The 23,560-nt window shown below is 43.7% G+C and overlaps 1 protein-coding gene across 5 annotated transcripts in view; it reads right to left on the reverse strand.

The window, feature by feature from the left end:
- The window catches only part of DCLK1 (doublecortin like kinase 1), a 422,097-nt gene that overhangs the window by 87,263 nt on the left and 311,274 nt on the right, over window positions 1–23,560 (reverse strand). For 4 of the 5 annotated variants that reach the window (XM_073662543.1, XM_073662542.1, XM_073662544.1 and 1 more), the window contains 2 exons: window positions 6,381–6,465; window positions 2,246–2,354 (listed from right to left, as the gene is read on the reverse strand). In XM_073662543.1, coding sequence (XP_073518644.1) covers window positions 2,246–2,354; window positions 6,381–6,465 — 194 coding nt within the window. Of the gene's footprint in view, window positions 1–2,245; window positions 2,355–6,380; window positions 6,466–23,560 lie in introns of those variants that run through there. The other variant, XR_012268742.1, reaches the window with a different exon arrangement.

Genomic DNA, 23,560 nt, shown 5'->3' on the forward strand with positions numbered 1-23,560 from the left:
AATTTTGAATAAATCCCCAACAGTGTCACCAGCAAAGCACCCCCACACCATCACACCTCCTCCTCCATGCTTCACGGTGGGAACCAGGCATGTAGAGTCCATCCGTTCACCTTTTCTGCGTCGCACAAAGACATGGTGGTTGGAACTAAAGATCAGACCAAAGCATCAGACCAAAGCACAGATTTCCACTGGTCTAATGTCCATTCCTTGTGTTCTTTAGCCCAAACATGTCTGCTTGTTGCCTGTCCTTAGCAGTGGTTTCTTAGCAGCTATTTTACCATGAAGGCCTGCTGCACAAAGTCTCCTCTTAACAGTTGTTGAAGAGATGTGTCTGCTGCTAGAACTCTGTGTGGCATTGACCTGGTCTCTAATCTGAGCTGCTGTTAACCTGCGATTTCTGAGGCTGGTGACTCGGATAAACTTATCCTCAGAAGCTGAGGTGACTCTTGGTCTTCCTTTCCTGGGGAGTCCTCATGTGAGCCAGTTTCTTTGTCTCGCTTGATGGTTTTTGCAACTGCACTTGGGGATACTTTCAAAGTTTTCCCAATTTTTCGCACTCACTGAACTTCATTTCTTAAAGTAATGATGGCCACTCGTTTTTCTTTACTTAGAATTTGTATTATGGCAAGAAAAAAGCAGCTAACAGTCTATTCAGTAGGACTATCAGCTGTGTATCCACCAGACTTCTGCACAACACAACTGATGGTCCCAACCCCATTTATAAGGCAAGAAATCCCACTTATTAAACCTGACAGGGCACACCTGTGAAGTGAAAACCATTTCCGGTGACTACCTCTTGAAGCTCATCAAGAGAATGCCAAGAGTATGCAAAGCAGTCATCAAAGCAAAAGGTGGCTACTTTGAAGAACCTAGAATATAAGACATATTTTTCGTTGTTTCACACTTTTTGTTAAGTGTATAATTCCACATGTGTTAATTCATAGTTTTGATGCCTTCAGTGTGAATGTACAATTTTCATAGTTATGAAAATACAGAAAAATCTTTAAATGAGAAGGTGTGTCCAAACTTTTGGTCTGTACTGTGTATATATATATATATATATATATATATATATATATATATATATATACATATCCTATATTATTGACTGCTGAACTTGTGAACTTGTTCTGAAGGGGACTTTGTAACTCTATCTGATATTTACTGTTCTCCTCTCAGCTGGTTTATGACCACAGACCACATCAAAGTTGAGCTGATCTTTCATGTGGTCATAATTTAGCAGAGAGTGATCAGTAATATATAGATAAAAACCTAATAAATTACCCATCAGATTGAGCTCACTGGTGGATCTTTAGTTAACTCATTCTGCAGCCAACAATGTGAAGGGAAACAAAGATACTTTAAAAGCCAAATGGTGCAACATTTTTAATGAAAATCGATTACAAAAATTATTTTTAGCCCAAATTACATATTCCTAAGTTAAAAAAAAATGACCTCAAAAGTGTCCATAAAGTTCATATCCTTGAAAGAAGATGCATAAAAATGGGTCTGCTTCTTTTTTTGGAAACAACACCACTCATGTCACAGGGAAGCCGGCTTCAGATTTCTCACTTATGTTATAACGTTTATTTTTCCAATGTGCCTATAATTGAGTGTTACATAAGATAAAATGAAGATCTGTAGGAGGGAGATTATGACGGGCCAGTGCTTGCTAAGCCGCTGATCACTTCTCTATGGTCTGTGTGCACTCCACTTCTGCAGGGTCAGTGTGCGCGCACGGTTGTGTTCAGTTCAGACAGTACCGTCAATCAGCAGAGGGGGAGGGGTGGAACAGTGCATTAAGAGTTTTGGCCACACCAAGGGTGCACCGAGCACCCTTTCATCATTTTCTGTATAATCAAAGCTAAGAAAACTTAACATGCATGATTTTTATAAGACCCTTAAATGACCATCTGATTAGTTTAAATTGAGTTTGACAGACGTCCTTTAAAGGGGGGTTTACAACTACGATAAGGATGGCCTATGTAGCAATCTAGGTAACCAATATCCGATCGGTGGGAGTCCGATCAGCTGTTCACAGCTTTGGCGGTGACCACATGTTATCTGAATGCCAACTGTTTAACTAATGCAGTCAGGTACTACAGATCAGCTCCCATTCACATGATTGGCAAGTGCTGGACTGCCTCCAAATCTGGTATTGATGACTGATCCATACTATAGATCATCAATATTATCATAGTGAAATAATATTTAGTGAGTTCTCCGGAGAAAAATCATTGCTTACCTTTCTATACACTCTTTCACTATGGCAAAATTCCCATCTCCTATGGTTCTTCCAACTTTGTATCTCTCTGCTATAGACACCGGTACCTGGAAACCTTCATCCATGATATCTGTAACAGAAATGTGAATACTTATATATAATGCAGCCCACAAAACTATATCATTGAAAATGTTCCACTTTTAGGTTAGGATCTTTCATCTGAGACAATCAGGCCGACTATTCAAATCACACTTTGATCAGAGTGTCAGCATACTGTGATCCGATTCTCTTAGATGAGAAGATGGGAAAAAAAAATCTCCATCTTTACCATTCTATCAATAAGTGACAATCGGACTGCACTCAGATGACATTTGAGTGCAGTCTGCTGTTTTCCCTGGACTTGCAAGGCAGAGTAGGATCTGATAATTGGATCCAACTCGGGCATGCCGCAATTTTTTTCTCGGACCAGCTCAATCCGAGGAAAATAATCGCACATGTGCACGGCCCATAGAATAACATTGGTCCGAGTGCGATCTGAGGGTTTGTTGGATTGCATTCAGACTGAAAATATGGTTGTCTGCACGAGCCCTTATACATATCTGTCTGCCAATCTGTCTATGCATCTATCCATCCATCTTAGCCAGTCTGCTTTAAAGAGGTTAATTGCACAGTGCAGCCACTAGGTGGCAAGAGAGCTTCATTTTATTGTAGAGAAGCTCATAAGTAATGGTTAACCATTGTATTTATAGTATAGTTTCTATTGGGGAGGATGAGAGTACAATAGGGCCCTTGACAAAAATGGCATCTTACCAAACATAGAAGTAGGTTTAACACAACGACATATTTAATTGAACATGGGGTTTTTTTTGTTTGTTTTTTAGACCCTGCATTTAAATGCATTTGAGGATCTCCCACCCTCCCTCTTGCCAGGAGCTCCCAGGCATTACCTAAGTGATAAGTCCACTTTATACAATATATACAATATATACTCAGAAGGCTTGATTACAGTATATTAATGCATGTTAATTTAAAGGGAACCTGTCATATGATTCGTGCTGCCACAACCTTAGGCGGTATGAAAGAGATCAGCTCCATAACCTCATCCTTGTATGTTTCAAAGGACCTTTCACCGGATTAATTAGTCTTAAACTGAGTACCTCCTTCAATAGCTGCTGCTCCACTGAAACTGGAATAGTTTATATTTTTATTCTGTGACTCTCTGTTCCAAAGTTATGCCCCTCAGAAATAAAGATGCACATTTTCCCTTCAACCAACTGGGCGTGTACTACCGAACTTGGGGCGTTTTGTCTTTTCTCCTCTGACATTGGTCAATCAAAAAATGGCCACGTCCACAGAAAGTTCTATGAAAGGGAAAAATTTGCATCTTTATTTCCAGGGGGAATGACTTTGGAACGGATGGGCACAGAAGAAAAGGAAAACCTGTTCCAGTATCAGTGGAGCAGTAGCGACTAGAGGAGGTACCCGTTTTAATAAATAAAAATCCATTCAAAGATCCTCTTTAAAATGGAACGAGGTGACTAGGATGACCAGACACAGAGGTATGTCCCCACTGACTTTTTCCTGCATAATTGACAGGTCTCCCCCTATGCATGTGTAGAGCATACATGTCAAACTCTGGCCCATGGGCCAATTCTGGCCCGCAGGGTGGTTTTATTTGGCCCGCGACACCAGAACCACCACCCCTATGTGGGGCCTATTATACTGTATGGAGGACTATGGGGGGCCCATTATACTGTATGGAGGACTATGTGGTGCCCATTATACTGTATGGAGGACTATGTAGGGCCCATTATACTGTATGGAGGACTATGTAGGGCCCATTATTCTGTATGTAGGACTATGTGGTGCCCATTATTCTGTATGGAGGACTATGTGGGGCCCATTATACTGTATGGAGGACTATGTGGGGCCCATTATAATGTATGGAGGACTATGTGGGGCCCATTATACTGTATGGAGGACTATGTGGGGCCCATTATACTGTATGGAGGACTATATGGGGCCCATTATACTGTGTGAAGCACTATGTGCGGCCCATTATACTGTATGGATGACTATGTGGGGCCCATTATAATGTATGGAGGACTATGTGGGGCCCATTATACTATATGGAGGACTATGTGGTGCCCATTATACTGTATGGAGGACTTTATGGGGCCCATTATACTGTATGGATGACTATGTGGGGCCCATTATTCTGTGTGGAGGACTATGTGGGGCCCATTATTCTGTGTGGAGGACTATGTGGGGCCCATTATTCTGTGTGGAGGACTATGTGGGGCCCATTATTCTGTGTGGAGGACTATGTGGGGCCCATTATACTGTATGGAGGACTATGTGGGGCCCATAATACTGTATGGAGGACTATGTGGGGCCCATTATACTGTATGGAGGACTATGTGGGGCCCATTATACTGTATGGAGGACTATGTAGGGCCCATTATTCTGTATGGATGACTATGTGGTGCCCATAATACTGTATGGAGGACCTTGTGGGGCCCATTAAACTGTATGGAGGACTATGTGGTGCTCATTATACTGTATGGAGCACTATGTGGGGCCCATTATACTATATGAAACACTATGTGCGGCCCATTATACTGTATGGATGACTATGTGGGGCCCATTATACTGTATGGAGGACTATGTGGGGCCCATTATACTGTATGGAGGACTATGTGGTGCCCATAATACTGTATGGAGCACTATGTGGTGCCCATTATACTGTATGGAGGACTTTGTGGGGCTCATTAAACTGTATGGAGGACTATGTGGTGCTCATTATACTGTATGGAGGACTATGTGGGGCCCATTATACTGTATGGAGGACTATGTGGGGCCCATTATACTGTATGGAGCACTATGTGGTGCCCATTATACTGTATGGAGGACTATGTGGGGCCCATTATACTGTATGGATGACTATGTGGGGCCCATTATACTGTATGGAGGACTATGTGGGGCCCATTATACTGTATGGATGACTATGTGGGGCCCATTATACTGTATGGAGGACTATGTGGGGCCCATTATACTGTATGGAGGACTATGTGGTGCCCATTATACTGTATGGAGGACTTTATGGGGCTCATTATACTATATACTGGTTGGCCCGCGACTTTCTCCAAGTTTTTCATTTTGGCCCTCTGTGTGCTTGAGTTTGACATCCCTGGTGTAGAAGGAAAGAACTGTTAATGTAACTGGGAAGGGCAGAAGAAGCCAGTGAGGACATATGGCTGCGACTAGTTATTTTAGTCATTTCGGCCCTGGCCGCTTTGTTAAAGAAGGTTTCTCTAAATAGCTGGAGCTTTTCAGACTGAAACATTCCGACTTGCAATAACAGAGCTGGTCTCTGATCATGCCGTCCATGGTTCGAGCAGAATGAATCATCTGCCAGGTTTCCAGTAACAATATCTAGGAGCTATCCCAAGGTAAAAAATACATACTGCATGAAATGGCCTATGAGGGAGGTCAGATGAGATGAGCGTTATCACTTTTCTTCATACAGTTGGGGTCTCCCAGATGGGGTTCAGCCCACATACAGCACTTTTCCATTAACCCACATATACAGCATGGTGGCTCACTGGTTAGCACTGTGGTCCTGAAGCACTTTGGGCTATATCTGTGCAGGCTTTCTCTGGGTTCTCCCACACTACAAAACTAGACTGAAACATTAATTGCCCTTAGTAGGTGTTGGGGTATCAATGCCCAAATGGAAAACACTGACCCCACTTTGCCATATATTTCAATGTAAGGCCACGGCCCCACTATCAGTATTCAGTCAGTATTTTTTCTCAGGCGTAAGAGCCAAACCAGGAGTGGGTGATAAATGCAGAATTGGTGACTTGTTCCTATTATACCTTTTCTCTGATTGTTCCTCACCTGGTTTTGGCTCCAACTCCTGAGAAAAAATACTGACTGAATACTGACCAAATACTGATAGTGGGGCCGTGATCTAACAAGAAATTCCCGCCTTTTTGTGCCTGGAAAAGCGCACATACCAATGTCTGTTGTAGAGCAGCAAGCACAGATACACTTGCTCAGTGACCCTATTGCACAGTAATATGTAATGTAAAAAACGCCACGTATATGTAGGTGGTGTAGTCTTTCTATGTTACACTACCTCTCATCTTACCTTCCACTGAGACGTCACCCTCGTCCATAGAGCTGCACACTTTGGTGGATGCTAATGAGGTAGAGGAGCCGCTGTGCTGAGAACCCTGAAAGAGCAAAGACGCTGATTATTATATTATTATATTACTAGTTATTTCCAAACCAGAGGAATGTAGATAATGCATTATTCTTTTTTCTCCAGAAAAGTAATTTTCTTGCATGATTTGGATTTTTGTTTCTGTAATGTTTTTTTTCTATGTTCTCTTTCCTGGAGGATTGTCCATGTGCGGATATTCATCAATGACTATTTCTGTGACAGATCAGTGGGGATGGAGCAGAGACAAATCTTTCTTACCCGCAATAACAATCGGGTATCAGTGACTATTCTTGATTGACATGTACTCATATATGATCGGTTGTCATGGTTACAGGACGTTACTGTGCTTTATATCATGTCATTAATGGCGACGTCTCGCTGACTGAATGGATTCCTGCTTCGGGGGACTTCCTTGGTCAGATGCTGTGGCAGGGGGACCTGCCATGAAATTACCTGTACTCATTGTCCTTTGAAATGAATGGATCAGGGATCGAGGACAATCTCTGTACCGCTCTGCAGGACATGTTGGCACAATTTAAAGCAGTATTGTCATCTCATAGATTCACAGGCTATGCCATAGATTCGAGACCCGCATCTACCTCCAGAAAAAGAGTCCCCAATTTGTGCCGCAGCTGCTGTGACTGAAGAGGAGGCTGCACGTGCCCAGGTCGTGCATTTATGGTGGTTCTATGAGCGCTCATGCGTACTTACTTAGCTATAAGCTGAACCTCCATAAAAGGGAATGGAGAGAGCCACTTCTCCAGTCAAAGTAGCCATGACACATGGTTGCCTAATGTCACCCTGCTGGTCCCACTGGGACCCATTACCAGGCATCTGGGCATGTCCTACCAGAAAGTTCTGAGGTGTCTATACCCCACTAAGAAACATGAAGGAAGAATCCAATCACGGCCTAAAAATGTTCCGGTCAAAATGAAAAATAATTGTGTTTTCAACCAAAAAATCCAGACAGTGTAGTAAATCATACAGAAGTTTATAGAGTACAATATAAGCCCAACCAAAATCTGTATCCACCCCAGGGAGGGCATAGGGTTAGGCATGGACTGCTGTGATTCACAGAGAGCAATGCTTCCTATGGGCATTTCCTCAAAGAATCATCTTTATTTGATCTTTTACCTGCTGAATATCTTAACAGTAAAGGAAAACTAAAGTTATGAAAGATACATTATAACACAATGATATATTTCTAAAAAATCATATATTTATTATACATCTAAAAGAGTTTAATTATATAAATACTTGATTTTTTCTTATGAGCTGGTGGTCACCATGCATAGCTGAGAAACACTTCCCCTATATCATTGAGAATACAGATATTCTGTCCAGAGATAAACCAAGTTAGAGGGCTTGTCTAGTTTGGAAAACTGATTTACAGGTTGTTAGTGCCCCAGCACTAATGTCCTCCTGTCGTCTAGGGAAACTGCATCCAGCACTAATGTCCTCCTGCCATATAGGGAAAGTGCACCCAGCACTAATGTCCTCCTGCAGTATAGGGAAAGTGCACCCAGCACTAATGTCCTCCTGCCGTTTAGGGAAAGTGCACCCAGCACTAATGTCCTCCTGCCATATAGGGAAAGTGCACCCAGCACTAATGTCCTCCTGCCATATATGGAAAGTGCACCCAGCACTAATGTCCTCATACCGTATACGGAAACTGCAACCAGCACAAATGTCCTCCTACTTTTTTTTGAAGAGTAAGTGATAGCAATGATTGGCTAATAAATACCCTCATCTGAAGTGTGCAGTATATTGTGTAGTAGAGGCCGGCACACTGTGCTGCATAAAACATACTTCAGCTGCTGAAAAAAACAAATTTTGAGATGGAAATTGGCACAGGATAATGAACTTATGCAGACTACTTCCTCAGAGACAGATAAATATATTGTAGACAAAAAATAATATTAATTCAATAAATATAAATTAATTCCTTTATAATGTATCTAAAAATTTCTTCTTGCTAAACAATCTGAAGTGATCTGACAACTTGGAGTTTTCCACTATCATCACGTGAATCTGTCAGCAGAATACCGGCTTCTTCTGTTGGATTTTGTAGAAGGATAGCTTCTACTAGTGATTTAGATCACTAAAGTTGAATTTAGGCTTAAATTGTAACTGCATTTGCATTTTTTTTCCCATAAATCAATATTAAAAGTGAAGATAAGAAACTTTGTAATATAGCCTATTAGAAAAATGATGCTTTTCCCCCACTTATCAGTTAGTTTTTCATTGTTTGTGCTGATCATTCACTCTCAAAAACTGAATAAATCTGACAACAAATCTGTCTTCAGTGAGGGATCAAATTACACCTTCTGCTAAAAAACTATGATGAGGGGAGGTGGGAGCTGGAGAGTGACACAAGCGGAAAGACACAAAGTGACACTGTCACATCCATGTCTGAACATACTGCTGCAACTCCTGCCCTGGTCGCTAGGTGGTGCCGCACTAATACCGCAGTTAGGCCTCATTCACACATCCGTGTCTCCAGTACGTGTGGTGACAGTTTTCCCAGGTACTGGAGACACATACACACGTAGACCCTTTCAAATGAATGGATCTGCGCACATGTCAGTGTGTTTCCACAGATCGTGTGTCCGTGGGCAAAACACGCTGACATGTTAGTTTTTTGCACGCAGCACGGGCCGCAAAACGTCCCACACATGTGCACACAAATGACATCCGTGTGTTATCAGTATCGCACATACTTGCATCTGGGAATCAGCGGTACAGTTTGCGCTGTTCCCAAGCGCCGGGTGCTGAAGGAAACTCTCATCATTGTCCCCTGCTTGTGCTGCAATCAGCGAGAGCAAGGGACAATGTTGAGAGTAGTATTCTGCTCCTGCTGTGTCCAAGTGTAAAAATAAGAATAAAATAAAAAACACATTATACTCACCTTTACCCCTAATTGCCTGAAGCCATTGTTCCCTGTAAACAAACCAAAAATAAAAAAATACAATATCCCTCACATGTCCGAAGATTAAATAATCCAGTGTCCCACGTTGTAATCCATCTGTGCGACTTTTCTGCATCAGCATGAGCAGTGGCTTGAGGCGGCTGCACATGCTGAGGAGCAGAGGAGAATGATTCGCTGCAGCGAGCAGGTCCCTGAACTGCGCTGAGCTAATTGAGAGGTGTCCTGTCACTCAGTGAGCTCAGCGCAGTTCAGGGGCCTGCTCGCTGCAGCGAGTCATTCTCCCCTGCTCCTAAGTGTGTGCGGTCGCCTCAAGCCACCGCACACGCTGATGCCGAAATGTCAGTCAGATGGATTACAGCATAGGCCACTTATTTCATCTTCGGACAGGTGAGTATAATGATTTTTTAAATTTATTCTTATTTTTACACTTGGACACAGTGGCAGCAGAAAACTTCTCTCAACATTGTCCCCTGCTCGGGCTGATCGCAGTGCAAGCAGGGGACAATGATGAGAGCTGCCTGCAGCACCCGATGCTTGGGAACAGCACTAACTGTACCGCTGATTCCCAGGCGTCGGTACGTGTAATCCTGATGCGGCACACGAGCAGCACAAGGTTGCCACACAGGGACATACGGACAGGGACATCTCCGGTACTGTTTTTTCCAGTACCAGAAATATCTGGATGTGTGAAAGACCCCTTACTGATGGATGTCGGCAGCGTGTGACAATTTAGCTTTTAGATTTTTGAGACTAGTTGTTTCTTTCCTGTCCATCTGTGTTTTAGTGTAATGAGCTGGTATGTAATTAGCTCTCTGCTGGGAGCCATGGGAAGGACTCCTTACTATATAACCCCCAGCAAATAATCTCTAGCTTCCAGTTATTCAATTCAGCTAAGACTTGGTCACTCTCACCCACTGCTCCTGTGTGCTATTTTGTATATCCTGTTTTCTGACCTCAGCTTGTATTTTGACCACCCGCTTGCTTTCAGATTTTATCCTTGACGTGACCTCTTGTTATTGACTGAATGTGACGACCCCTATTGCCTCCACCTTGCTCCACTGGTCAGCAGCTGCCTCTGAGGCCCCTGCCCCATGGTCACTGTGTAAGTCCAGATCCCTGTTCGGGGTTTAATATGTGAAGGCCAGGGCAATCCATGGGGTCTGGTAAGCAGAGTAGCTTGCACTAAGCCTGTCTATGGAAGCCCAATTAACAGCTGCCAGACTTCCACAAACAGTGCACCCATAACAGACACTAAGGGCTCATTGACATGTCCATTTTTTTCCGAACAAGTATTATCCATGTTTTGACGGATAGAACTTCTGCCTGTAATAGTGAATGGGGCCGTTCACGTCAATGCTTTATTGCAGACTGAGCTTTGTCCACGCAAAATCACAAGAGACATGTCCAATATTGCTGCGAGTGTCGGATCAAAATTGGCAATGCAAGTCTATGGGTCTGTGTCAAAAGAGGCCGGCACTTGGATGACATCTGAGTGCGGTCAGATTTCCACTGACTGCTAGGAGAAGGTGGAGAAACTTTTTTTTTTCACGTACGAGAAAAAATAATGAAACTCAGACCAAACTCTGCTGACACAATGATGAAAATCTGCTAAACATAAAACTGCTAAAATTGCAGAATTTTTTAACAGCCAAAAATAGTATTTCCCTCGTGAACACACACGGCAGCTTATATTCTTCCGCAAGTTATATGATGTATGTTGTCTTGGTCATTGCAGAAAACAAAGTGCTTCAGATAGCACATGAGAAACCTCAGCATATCAGAATAATTCTTCTTGCAATAACAAATTACCTTTATGTAGAGGAGATGATGGTCTCTATGGGACCATATCACGTCAAGTGTCATCCATGTCAGGTAAGGAAAATCACTTTTTTTTAGTGATGGGATTCAGGATTCAGTCATTTTGCCCAAAGCAGGTGTTGAAAATTTTAAATATTAATATTTCTATATCTAATATCTCAATAACTGTTCATCACTTTATAGCAGGAAATTCACAAGATGGAAGATAAGATCTAAAAATGTGATCATGAGATAACTCATTAATGGCGGAAGCTAATAAATGTAGAAACCCGCTGTGTGCCATTAAATATGGCATTATACTGACAGTGTGGGGCCCCACGTTCAGAACCTCCATTTTGAAGACACTTTATTAGAGTTTTCTATACTGCAATGTGGCACAAAGTAAAGAGTTCATTATGGCACAATCAGAATGGGATCCTTAACTGGTGCATCCCATAATATCCCATCATCCCAGGACGGGGGGCGCTAAACACTTGTTGTGATCCCACACCCACAGGGCAATCATTGCAGGACATATTAGGTACATGATCCCATTCTCAGCGTGACATGAAGCTTGTGGTCCCCAATAGAAAATCTTCATCAAGGTCCCCAACTATCACAGGTTTTTATAAATATTGGCCTTCTGATCTGGGCGAAAACAACCTTTTGGTTCCCCTGACTGCCAGGGTCCAAATGTGACTGCATTCCCCTCCCCCACTATAGTAATGCCCCTGCCTCTTCTCTATTTTCATTACCAGGGATAGGACTAGTCTGTACTGGTGCTTCTTCTTATAAGCCCTATCAAAACTCCTTAGGTTGCCTATATGAGAGCCAGCTAGCCAACAAGCTGTCACATTACCACCCAAACTTGCTTCAATGATGTCTGCTTCTGCCGCTAGGCACTGCTGTTTTCACTCTGCTAGTGGCGCTGTCAGAGATAATGGTGTAGCTGGGACCTGTGGTTCAAACCAGCCTGACTAATGGATATGTTTTTTCTACTGATTCTATACTTTGTTTAGTCCCTCCTGATACTAACTCAGTTTTGTATAACCATCCTTGTTGCAGGCTCACTTCTACGGTCAGCAGGCACTCCATGGGTTCCCATGAGATCTAGTATGGGGCCATGTCTGTCTGGAGCAGCCTTTTTGGGTTGCTGGCTTCTGTCAGACATAACACAAGGTTCAGTCACGGTGATACCCCTGCACTGGTTAGAAGTACTTCACCATTTTATTAAACAGTGCAGTTTTACCTTCCTAGGAGTGCAAGGGTTAATCTGATCAGTTGAAGCTCCTAGAGCTTTCCTACCTGGATTATCTCAGCTGTTCAGTGTTGGCCACTCCCCTCTGCTATATATGCTCTCTGGCACTTAGGGATTGCCAGTGTTAGTTATTGCTGCCTGGTTCTGGAGTTGTCGTTTTGGAGATTTGTCTGGAGATTGTTGCTTGGAATTTTGTCATCCTCATCCTCTCCTATTTGGTTTCTCCTTCTATTAACTCCCCTGTTTGTTGTGTGAATTTTGTATGGTTGGTATTTTTATTTATCCCTGTCCATCTTCCAATGTTTGTCTGGTTAGTGTGTTCCTATACACTTCAGCTTCCTACCCTGGGTGTGGGAGGTGACAGATAAGGGTTAATAAAGGAGCATAGCAAGGCACATGAACCCAGCGTCTCCACCTTCAGGAGTAATCCAGGGGACAGGCATAACTAGGGCGCCCCTAGTTCTAGGGAACTGGTTAGCAGTGTATGTAGAGTTTATTCTTACACAGGTTACAGTGAGGCTCATGACACATTGAAGTTGCTTGTCCATAGCATTTTTCATTTTCTTAATGGTTTCTAAAAAATGAGTTGGAATCTGACTGCTCGCTATGGGCATCTCTTCCACTTTTTCCTGTACTAGTTTCTGTAAATCTCCCTTGAAGTGATTGAGCCTATTATCAGTAGCATGCATCAATTGAAAGTTGAGAACAATGGACTCCTGTGCTGATCACCTTCAGCAACATTTACATACTTGTGTGAAAGATATTAACAGCGGAAAATTATTCAATCATTTCCAAAGTCTCCAGACATTTGGCGTTCATAGGGGTTGACCTACTTTGCTGAATGAGATCAGTCCCATTATATTATATAATTTATTGCTTATTCACAAATTTCAAAGGCAAAAGATCTGGCACCATTAGGCTACAAAATGCCTACCTGTTATATTTAATGTGAGCAGTAACCTATTGAAGTCCATGCTACATAATTAATTTGCAGATTAATTGACTAAAGGGCATGCCTGTCCTCCGAAGGGATGAAATATTTCCTGTATGACGAGATTAATTAACAACAAGATGATGTGACTTTTTCACGATGAAAATGGTAACATAAAACAAATATACCAAAAATGGTAAAAAAAATATACTAACAATAAACACGGGCATTATATAAGCCGGGGTGTCAGGAGGGACCACACAGTCCACCGCTCTTTATTCTTTCACTGTATTCCGCTTCAAAGCAATATGGTTAGATAGGAAAATTAGAGGTTGCAGAAACAGACGAGGTGTCACGCCAGGGACGGTGAAAAGAAATGTCAATTCCGCTTTCATGTTTTACTGTATTACTCTTGTTATTGTAACAGCACAGATGATGGAAGAGGCATTTCATCTTCCACAGATGAATGAATTACTTTTGATTTCAAATATTTTTTCTCTGACAGTCATATGTTGAAGTTTCTTTATTCTCACATTCATATTCAGAATAATACCATGTGGCTTATCATTCATTTCACCACAAAAATATCCTTAATGGGGTATTCCCATCTCCAAGATCCTATCCCAATATGTCGTAGGTGTAATAATAATAATAATAATATTAGCAAATACCTCCAATTTGAAATGTAGCATAGTTCTTCTGATTAGCTATGTCGCTTACCCCATGTGCAGGCATTGAAGTAGTTTAGGTATCCATGATTATGACCACTCATATAGTGACAGTTAGTTGGTAGTGGTCGTAGCCATGGATACCTAAGCTACTGCAATGCCCTTCACATAAGGTAAGTGACACAGCTAATCAGAAAAACTATACATTTCTAATTTGAGGTATTTGCTAATATTATTATTTCACCTACTACATATTGGGATAGGATCTTGGAGATGGGAACACCCCTTTAATTGGTATTTTCACCTTTGCAACAATTTTTTTTTTGTTACTCCCACTCATCGGGAAACAAAATGAGCAACTCCTCCCGTTTGTTATCATAATTTTTATGGTATCTGGATCCATGGCATGCAGATACCATTGAAAAGAAGGGTGCAGCAGGGAGCCATCAGCTGACTACTGCACCATTCTGCCTGTGCATCTGTGATTGACTCAGCACAGCAGGCACGATGACGTCATTAGACTGCACCTGCTGTGAGGATGGAGCTCAGTCTTCACAGTGCACTGACTGGAGCACACACTGGTGGAAGGTGAGTAATTTGTATTTTTTTTTTATCAATACTTACGGGAGCATTATATTCTGTGTGGGGAACTGTGGGGCCCCTCATACTACCTGTGGGGGCCCTCATATTGTCTGAGTGACTGAGGGGGACAATATACTGTGTGGGTCGGTTGTGGGCCCTTATGCTGCCTTTGGGGGCTGTGGGAACCATCATACTGTATGGGGGCCCTCATACTGACAGTGGGAGATATTATACTATGTATGGGGGTCCTCATACTGACAGTGGGAGATATTATACTATGTATGGGGGTCCTTATACTGACAGTGGGAGATATTATACTATGTATGGGGGCCCTCATACTGCCAGTGGGAGATATTATACTATGTATGGGGGTCCTCATACTGACAGTGGGAGATATTATACTATGTATGGGGGCCTTCATACTGACAGTGGGAGATATTATACTATGTATGGGGGCCCTCATACTGCCAGTGGGAGATATTATACTATGCATGGGGGCCCTCATACTGACAGTGGGAGATATTATACTATGTATGGGGGCCTCATACTGCCAGTGGGAGATATTATACTATGTATGGGGGCCTCATACTGCCAGTGGGAGATATTATACTATGTATGGGGGTCCTCATACTGCCAGTGGGAGATATTATACTATGTATGGGGGCCTCATACTGCCAGTGGGAGATATTATACTATGTATGGGGGCCCTCATACTACCAGTGGGAGATATTATACTATGTATGGGCCCTCATACTACCAGTGGGAGATATTATACTATGTATGGGGCCCTCATACTGCCAGTGGGAGATATTATACTATGTATGGGGCCCTCATACTGCCAGTGGGAGATATTATACTATGTATGGGGCCCTCATACTGCCAGTGGGAGATATTATACTATGTATGGGGGGCCTCATACTGCCAGTGGGAGATATTATACTATGTATGGGGCCCTCATACTGCCAGTGGGAGATATACTATGTATGGGGGCCCTCATACTGCCAGTGGGAGATATTATACTATGTATGGGGGGCCTCATACTGCCAGTGGGAGATATTATACTATGTATGGGGGGCCTCATACTGCCAGTGGGAGATATTATACTATGTATGGGGCCCTCATACTGCCAGTGGGAGATATACTATGTATGGGGGCCCTCATACTGCCAGTGGGAGATATTATACTATGTATGGGGCCCTCATACTGCCAGTGGGAGATATTATACTATGTATGGGGGGCCTCATACTACCAGTGGGAGATATTATACTATGTATGGGGCCCTCATACTGCCAGTGGGAGATATTATACTATGTATGGGGCCCTCATACTGCCAGTGGGAGATATTATACTATGTATGGGGGGCCTCATACTACCAGTGGGAGATATTATACTATGTATGGGGCCCTCATACTGCCAGTGGGAGATATTATACTATGTATGGGGCCCTCATACTGCCAGTGGGAGATATTATACTATGTATGGGGGGCCTCATACTGCCAGTGGGAGATATTATACTATGTATGGGGCCCTCATACTGCCAGTGGGAGATATTATGCTATGTATGGGGGCCCTCATACTGCCAGTGGGAGATATTATACTATGTATGGGGACCCTCATACTGCCAGTGGGAGATATTATACTATGTATGGGGCCCTCAAACTGACAGTGGGAGATATTATACTATGTATGGGGACCCTCATACTGACAGTGGGAGATATTATACTATGTATGGGGACCCTCATACTGCCAGTGGGAGATATTATACTATGTATGGGGCCCTCAAACTGACAGTGGGAGATATACTATGTATGGGGACCCTCATACTGCCAGTGGGAGATATTATACTATGTATGGGGCCCTCAAACTGACAGTGGGAGATATTATACTATGTATGGGGACCCTCATACTGCCAGTGGGAGATATTATACTATGTATGGGGGCCCTCATACTGCCAGTGGGAGATATTATACTATGTATGGGGGCCTCATACTGCCAGTGGGAGATATTATACTATGTATGGGGTCCTCAAACTGACAGTGGGAGATATTATACTATGTATGGGGACCCTCATACTGCCAGTGGGAGATATTATACTATGTATGGGGGCCCTCATACTGCCAGTGGGAGATATTATACTATGTATGGGGGCCTCATACTGCCAGTGGGAGATATTATACTATGTATGGGGACCCTCATACTGCCAGTGGGAGATATTATACTATGTATGGGGCCCTCATACTGCCAGTGGGAGATATTATACTATGTATGGGGGCCCTCATACTGCCAGTGGGAGATATTATACTATGTATGGGGCCCTCATACTGCTTGTGGGAGAGATTATACTATGTATGGGGGCCCTCATACTGCCAGTGGGAGATATTATACTATGTATGGGGACCCTCATACTGCCAGTGGGAGATATTATACTATGTATGGGGCCCTCAAACTGACAGTGGGAGATATTATACTATGTATGGGGGCCCTCATACTGACAGTGGGAGATATTATATTATGTATGGGGGTCCTCATACTGACAGTGGGAGATATTATACTATGTATGGGGGCCCTCATACTGCCAGTGGGAGATATTATACTATATATCGGGCCCTCATACTGCCCGTGGGAGATATTATACTATATATCGGGCCCTCATACTGCCCGTGGGAGATATTATACTATGTATGGGGGCCCTCATACTGCTTGTGGGAGATATTATACTATGTATGGGGGCCCTCATACTGCCAGTGGGAGATATTATACTATGTATGGGGGCCCTCATACTGCTTGTGGGAGATATTATACTATGTATGGGGGCCCTCATACTGCTTGTGGGAGATATTATACTATGTATGGGGGCCCTCATACTGCCCGTGGGAGATATTATACTATGTATGAGGGCCCTCATACTGCCCGTGGGAGATATTATACTATGCATGGGGGCCCTCATACTGCCAGTGGGAGATATTATACTATGTATGGGGGCCCTCATACTGCCCGTGGGAGATATTATACTATGTATGGGGCCCCTCATACGGCCAGTGGGAGATATTATACTATGTATGGGGCCCTCATACTGACAGTGGGAGATATTATACTATGTATGCGGGCCCTCATACTGCCAGTGGGAGATATTATACTATGTATGGGGGCCCTCATACTGCCAGTGGGAGATATTATACTATGTATGCGGGCCCTCATACTGCCAGTGGGAGATATTATACTATGTATGGGGGCCCTCATACTGACAGTGGGAGATATTATACTATGTATGGGGGTCCTCATACTGACAGTGGGAGATATTATACTATGTATGGGCCCTCATACTGACAGTGGGAGATATTATACTATGTATGCGGGCCCTCATACTGCCAGTGGGAGATATTATACTATGTATGGGGGCCCTCATACTGCCAGTGGGAGATATTATACTATGTATGGGGGCCCTCATACTGCCAGTGGGAGATATTATACTATATATGGGGGCCCTCATACTGCCAGTGGGAGATATTATACTATATATGGGGGCCCTCATACTGACAGTGGGAGATATTATACTATGTATGCGGGCCCTCATACTGACAGTGGGAGATATTATACTATGTATGCGGGCCCTCATACTGACAGTGGGAGATATTATACTATGTATGCGGGCCCTCATACTGCCAGTGGGAGATATTATACTATGTATGGGGGCCCTCATACTGCCAGTGGGAGATATTATACTATGTATGGGGGCCCTCATACTGCCAGTGGGAGATATTATACTATGTATGGGGACCCTCATACTGCCAGTGGGAGATATTATACTATGTATGGGGGCCCTTATACTGCCAGTGGGAGATATTATGCTATGTATGGGGGTCCTCATACTGCCAGTGGGAGATATTATACTATGTATGGGGGCCCTCATACTGCCAGTGGGAGATATTATACTATGTATGGGGGCCCTCATACTGACAGTGGGAGATATTATACTATGTATGGGGGCCCTCATACTGCCAGTGGGAGATATTATACTATGTATGGGGGCCCTCATACTGACAGTGGGAGATATTATACTATGTATGGGGGCCCTTATACTGCCAGTGGGAGATATTATACTATATATGGGGGCCCTCATACTGCCAGTGGGAGATATTATACTATGTATGGGGGCCCTCATACTGACAGTGGGAGATATTATACTATGTATGCGGGCCCTCATACTGACAGTGGGAGATATTATACTATGTATGGGGGCCCTCATACTGACAGTGGGAGATATTATACTATGTATGGGGACCCTCATACTGCCAGTGGGAGATATTATACTATGTATGGGGGTCCTCATACTGACAGTGGGAGATATTATACTATGTATGGGGCCCTCATACTGCCAGTGGGAGATATTATACTATGTATGGGGGCCCTCATACTGCCAGTGGGAGATATTATACTATGTATGGGGGCCCTCATACTGCCCGTGGGAGATATTATACTATGTATGGGGGCCCTCATACTGCCAGTGTGAGATATTATACTATGTATGGGGCCCCTCATACGGCCAGTGGGAGATATTATACTATGTATGGGGCCCTCATACTGGCAGTGCGAGATATTATACTATGTATGCGGGCACTGATACTGACAGTGGGAGATATTATACTATGTATGGGGGCCCTCATACTGCCCGTGGGAGATATTATACTATGTATGGGGGCCCTCATACTGCCAGTGGGAGATATTATACTATGTATGGAGGCCCTCATACTGCCAGTGGGAGTGGAGATATTATACTATGTATGGGGGCCCTCATACTGACAGTGGGAGATATTATACTATGTATGGGGGCCCTCATACTGCCAGTGAGAGATATTATACTATGTATGGGGGCCTCATACTGACAGTGGGAGATATTATACTATGCATGGGGGCCCTTATACCGCCAGTGAGAGATATTATACTATGTATGGGGCCCTCATACTGCCAGTGGGAGATATTATACTATGTATGGGGGCCCTCATACTGACAGTGGGAGATATTATACTATGTATGGGGGTCCTCATACTGACAGTGGGAGATATTATACTATGTATGGGGGCCCTCATACTGCCAGTGGGAGATATTATACTATGTATGGGGACCCTCATACTGCCAGTGGGAGATATTATACTATGTATGGGGGTCCTCATACTGCCAGTGGGAGATATTATACTATGTATGGGGGCCCTCATACTGCCAGTGGGAGATATTATACTATGTATGGGGGCCCTCATACTGCCAGTGGGAGATATTATACTATGTATGGGGACCCTCATACTGCCAGTGGGAGATATTATACTATGTATGGGGGTCCTCATACTGCCAGTGGGAGATATTATACTATGTATGGGGGCCATCATACTGCCAGTGGGAGATATTATACTATGTATGGGGGCCCTCATACTGACAGTGGGAGATATTATACTATGTATGGGGCCCTCATACTACCAGTGGGAGACATTATACAATGTATGGGGGCCCTCATACTGCCAGTGGGAGATATTATACTATGTATGGGGGCCCTCATACTGCCAGTGGGAGATATTATACTATGTATGGGGGTCCTCATACTGACAGTGGGAGATATTATACTATGTATGGGGCCCTCATACTGCCAGTGGGAGATATTATACTATGTATGGGGGCCCTCATACTGCCAGTGGGAGATATTATACTATGTATGGGGGCCCTCATACTGCCCGTGGGAGATATTATACTATGTATGGGGGCCCTCATACTGCCAGTGGAAGATATTATACTATGTATGGGGCCCCTCATACGGCCAGTGGGAGATATTATACTATGTATGGGGCCCTCATACTGGCAGTGCGAGATATTATACTATGTATGCGGGCACTGATACTGACAGTGGGAGATATTATACTATGTATGGGGGCCCTCATACTGCCCGTGGGAGATATTATACTATGTATGGGGGCCCTCATACTGCCAGTGGGAGATATTATACTATGTATGGAGGCCCTCATACTGCCAGTGGGAGTGGAGATATTATACTATGTATGGGGGCCCTCATACTGACAGTGGGAGATATTATACTATGTATGGGGGCCCTCATACTGCCAGTGAGAGATATTATACTATGTATGGGGGCCTCATACTGACAGTGGGAGATATTATACTATGCATGGGGGCCCTTATACCGCCAGTGAGAGATATTATACTATGTATGGGGCCCTCATACTGCCAGTGGGAGATATTATACTATGTATGGGGGCCCTCATACTGACAGTGGGAGATATTATACTATGTATGGGGGTCCTCATACTGACAGTGGGAGATATTATACTATGTATGGGGGCCCTCATACTGCCAGTGGGAGATATTATACTATGTATGGGGACCCTCATACTGCCAGTGGGAGATATTATACTATGTATGGGGGTCCTCATACTGCCAGTGGGAGATATTATACTATGTATGGGGGCCCTCATACTGCCAGTGGGAGATATTATACTATGTATGGGGGCCCTCATACTGCCAGTGGGAGATATTATACTATGTATGGGGACCCTCATACTGCCAGTGGGAGATATTATACTATGTATGGGGGTCCTCATACTGCCAGTGGGAGATATTATACTATGTATGGGGGCCATCATACTGCCAGTGGGAGATATTATACTATGTATGGGGGCCCTCATACTGACAGTGGGAGATATTATACTATGTATGGGGCCCTCATACTACCAGTGGGAGACATTATACAATGTATGGGGGCCCTCATACTGCCAGTGGGAGATATTATACTATGTATGGGGGCCCTCATACTGCCAGTGGGAGATATTATACTATGTATGGGCGCTCATACTGACAGTGGGAGATATTATACTATGTATGGGGGCCTCGACAGTGGGAGATATTATACTATGTATGGGGGTCCTCATACTGACAGTGGGAGATATTATACTATGTATGGGGGCCTCATACTGCCAGTGGGAGATATTATACTATGTATGGGGCCCTTATACTGCCAGTGGGATATATTATACTATGTATGGGGGCCCTCATACTGCCAGTGGGAGATATTATACTATGTATGGGGGCCCTCATACTGCCAGTGGGAGATATTATACTGTGTATGGGGCCCTCATACTGCCAGTGGGATATATTATACTATGTATGGGGGCCCTCATACTGCCAGTGGGAGATATTATACTATGTATGGGGGCCCTTATACTGACAGTGGGAGATATTATACTATGTATGGGGGCCCTCATACTGACAGTGGGAGATATTATACTATGTATGGGCCCTCATACTGACAGTGGGAGATATTATACTATGTATGGGGCCCTCATACTGCCAGTGGGAGATATTATACTATGTATGGGGGCCATCATACTGCCAGTGGGATATATTATACTATGCATGGGCCCTCATACCGCCAGTGGGAGATATTATACTATGTATGGGGGCCCTCATACTGCCAGTGGGATATATTATACTATGTATGGGCCCTCATACCGCCAGTGGGAGATATTCTACTATGTATGGGGGCCCTCATACTGCCAGTGGGATATATTATACTATGTATGGGCCCTCATACTGCCAGTGGGAGATATTATACTATGTATGGGGGCCTAATACTGCCAGTGGGAGATATTATACTATGTATGGGGGCCTAATACTGCCAGTGGGAGATATTATACTATGTATGGGGGCCTCATACTGCCAGTGGGAGATATTATACTATGTATGGGGGCCCTCATACTGCTTGTGGGAGATATTATACTATGTATGGGCCCTCATACTACCAGTGGGAGACATTATACAATGTATGGGGGCCTCATACTGACAGTGGGAGATATTATACTATGTATGGGGGCCCTCATACTGCCAGTGGGAGATATTATACTATGTATGGGGGCCCTCATACTGCCAGTGGGAGACATTATACAATGTATGGGGGCCCTCATACTGCCAGTGGGAGATATTATACTATGTATCGGGGCCCACATACTGCCAGTGGGAGATATTATACTATGTATGGGGGGCCTCATACTGACAGTGGGAGATATTATACTATGTATGGGGGCCATCATACTGCCAGTGGGATATATTATACTATGTATGGGCCCTCATACCGCCAGTGGGAGATATTATACTATGTATGGGCCCTCATACCGCCAGTGGGAGATATTATACTATGTATGGGGGCCCTCATACTGTCAGTGGGAGATATTATACTATGTATGGGGGCCCTCATACTGACAGTGGGAGATATTATACTATGTATGGGGGCCCTCATACTGCCAGTGGGAGATATTATACTATGTATGGGGCCCTCATACTGACAGTGGGAGATATTATACTATGTATGGGGGCCCTTATACTGCCAGTGGGAGATATTATACTATGTATGGGGGCCCTCATAATGCCAGTGGGAGATATTATACTATGTATGGGCCCTCATACTGACAGTGGGAGATATTATACTATGTATGGGGGCCATCATACTGCCAGTGGGATATATTATACTATGTATGGGCCCTCATACCGCCAGTGGGAGATATTATACTATGTATGGGGGCCCTCATACTGCCAGTGGGATATATTATACTATGTATGGGCCCTCATACCGCCAGTGGGAGATATTCTACTATGTATGGGGGCCCTCATACTGTCAGTGGGATATATTATACTATGTATGGGCCCTCATACTGCCAGTGGGAGATATTATACTATGTATGGGGGCCCTCATACTGCCAGTGGGAGATATTATACTATGTATGGGGGCCCTCATACTGCTTGTGGGAGATATTATACTATGTATGGGCCCTCATACTACCAGTGGGAGACATTATACAATGTATGGGGGCCCTCATACTGCCAGTGGGAGATATTATACTATGTATGGGGGCCCTCATACTGCCAGTGGGAGATATTATACTATGTATG

The sequence above is a fragment of the Phyllobates terribilis genome, unplaced genomic scaffold (genome assembly GCF_046119375.1).
Source record: "Phyllobates terribilis strain yellow unplaced genomic scaffold, ASM4611937v1 Scaffold_2__4_contigs__length_985480577, whole genome shotgun sequence".
NCBI classification, from domain to species: domain Eukaryota; kingdom Metazoa; phylum Chordata; class Amphibia; order Anura; family Dendrobatidae; genus Phyllobates; species Phyllobates terribilis.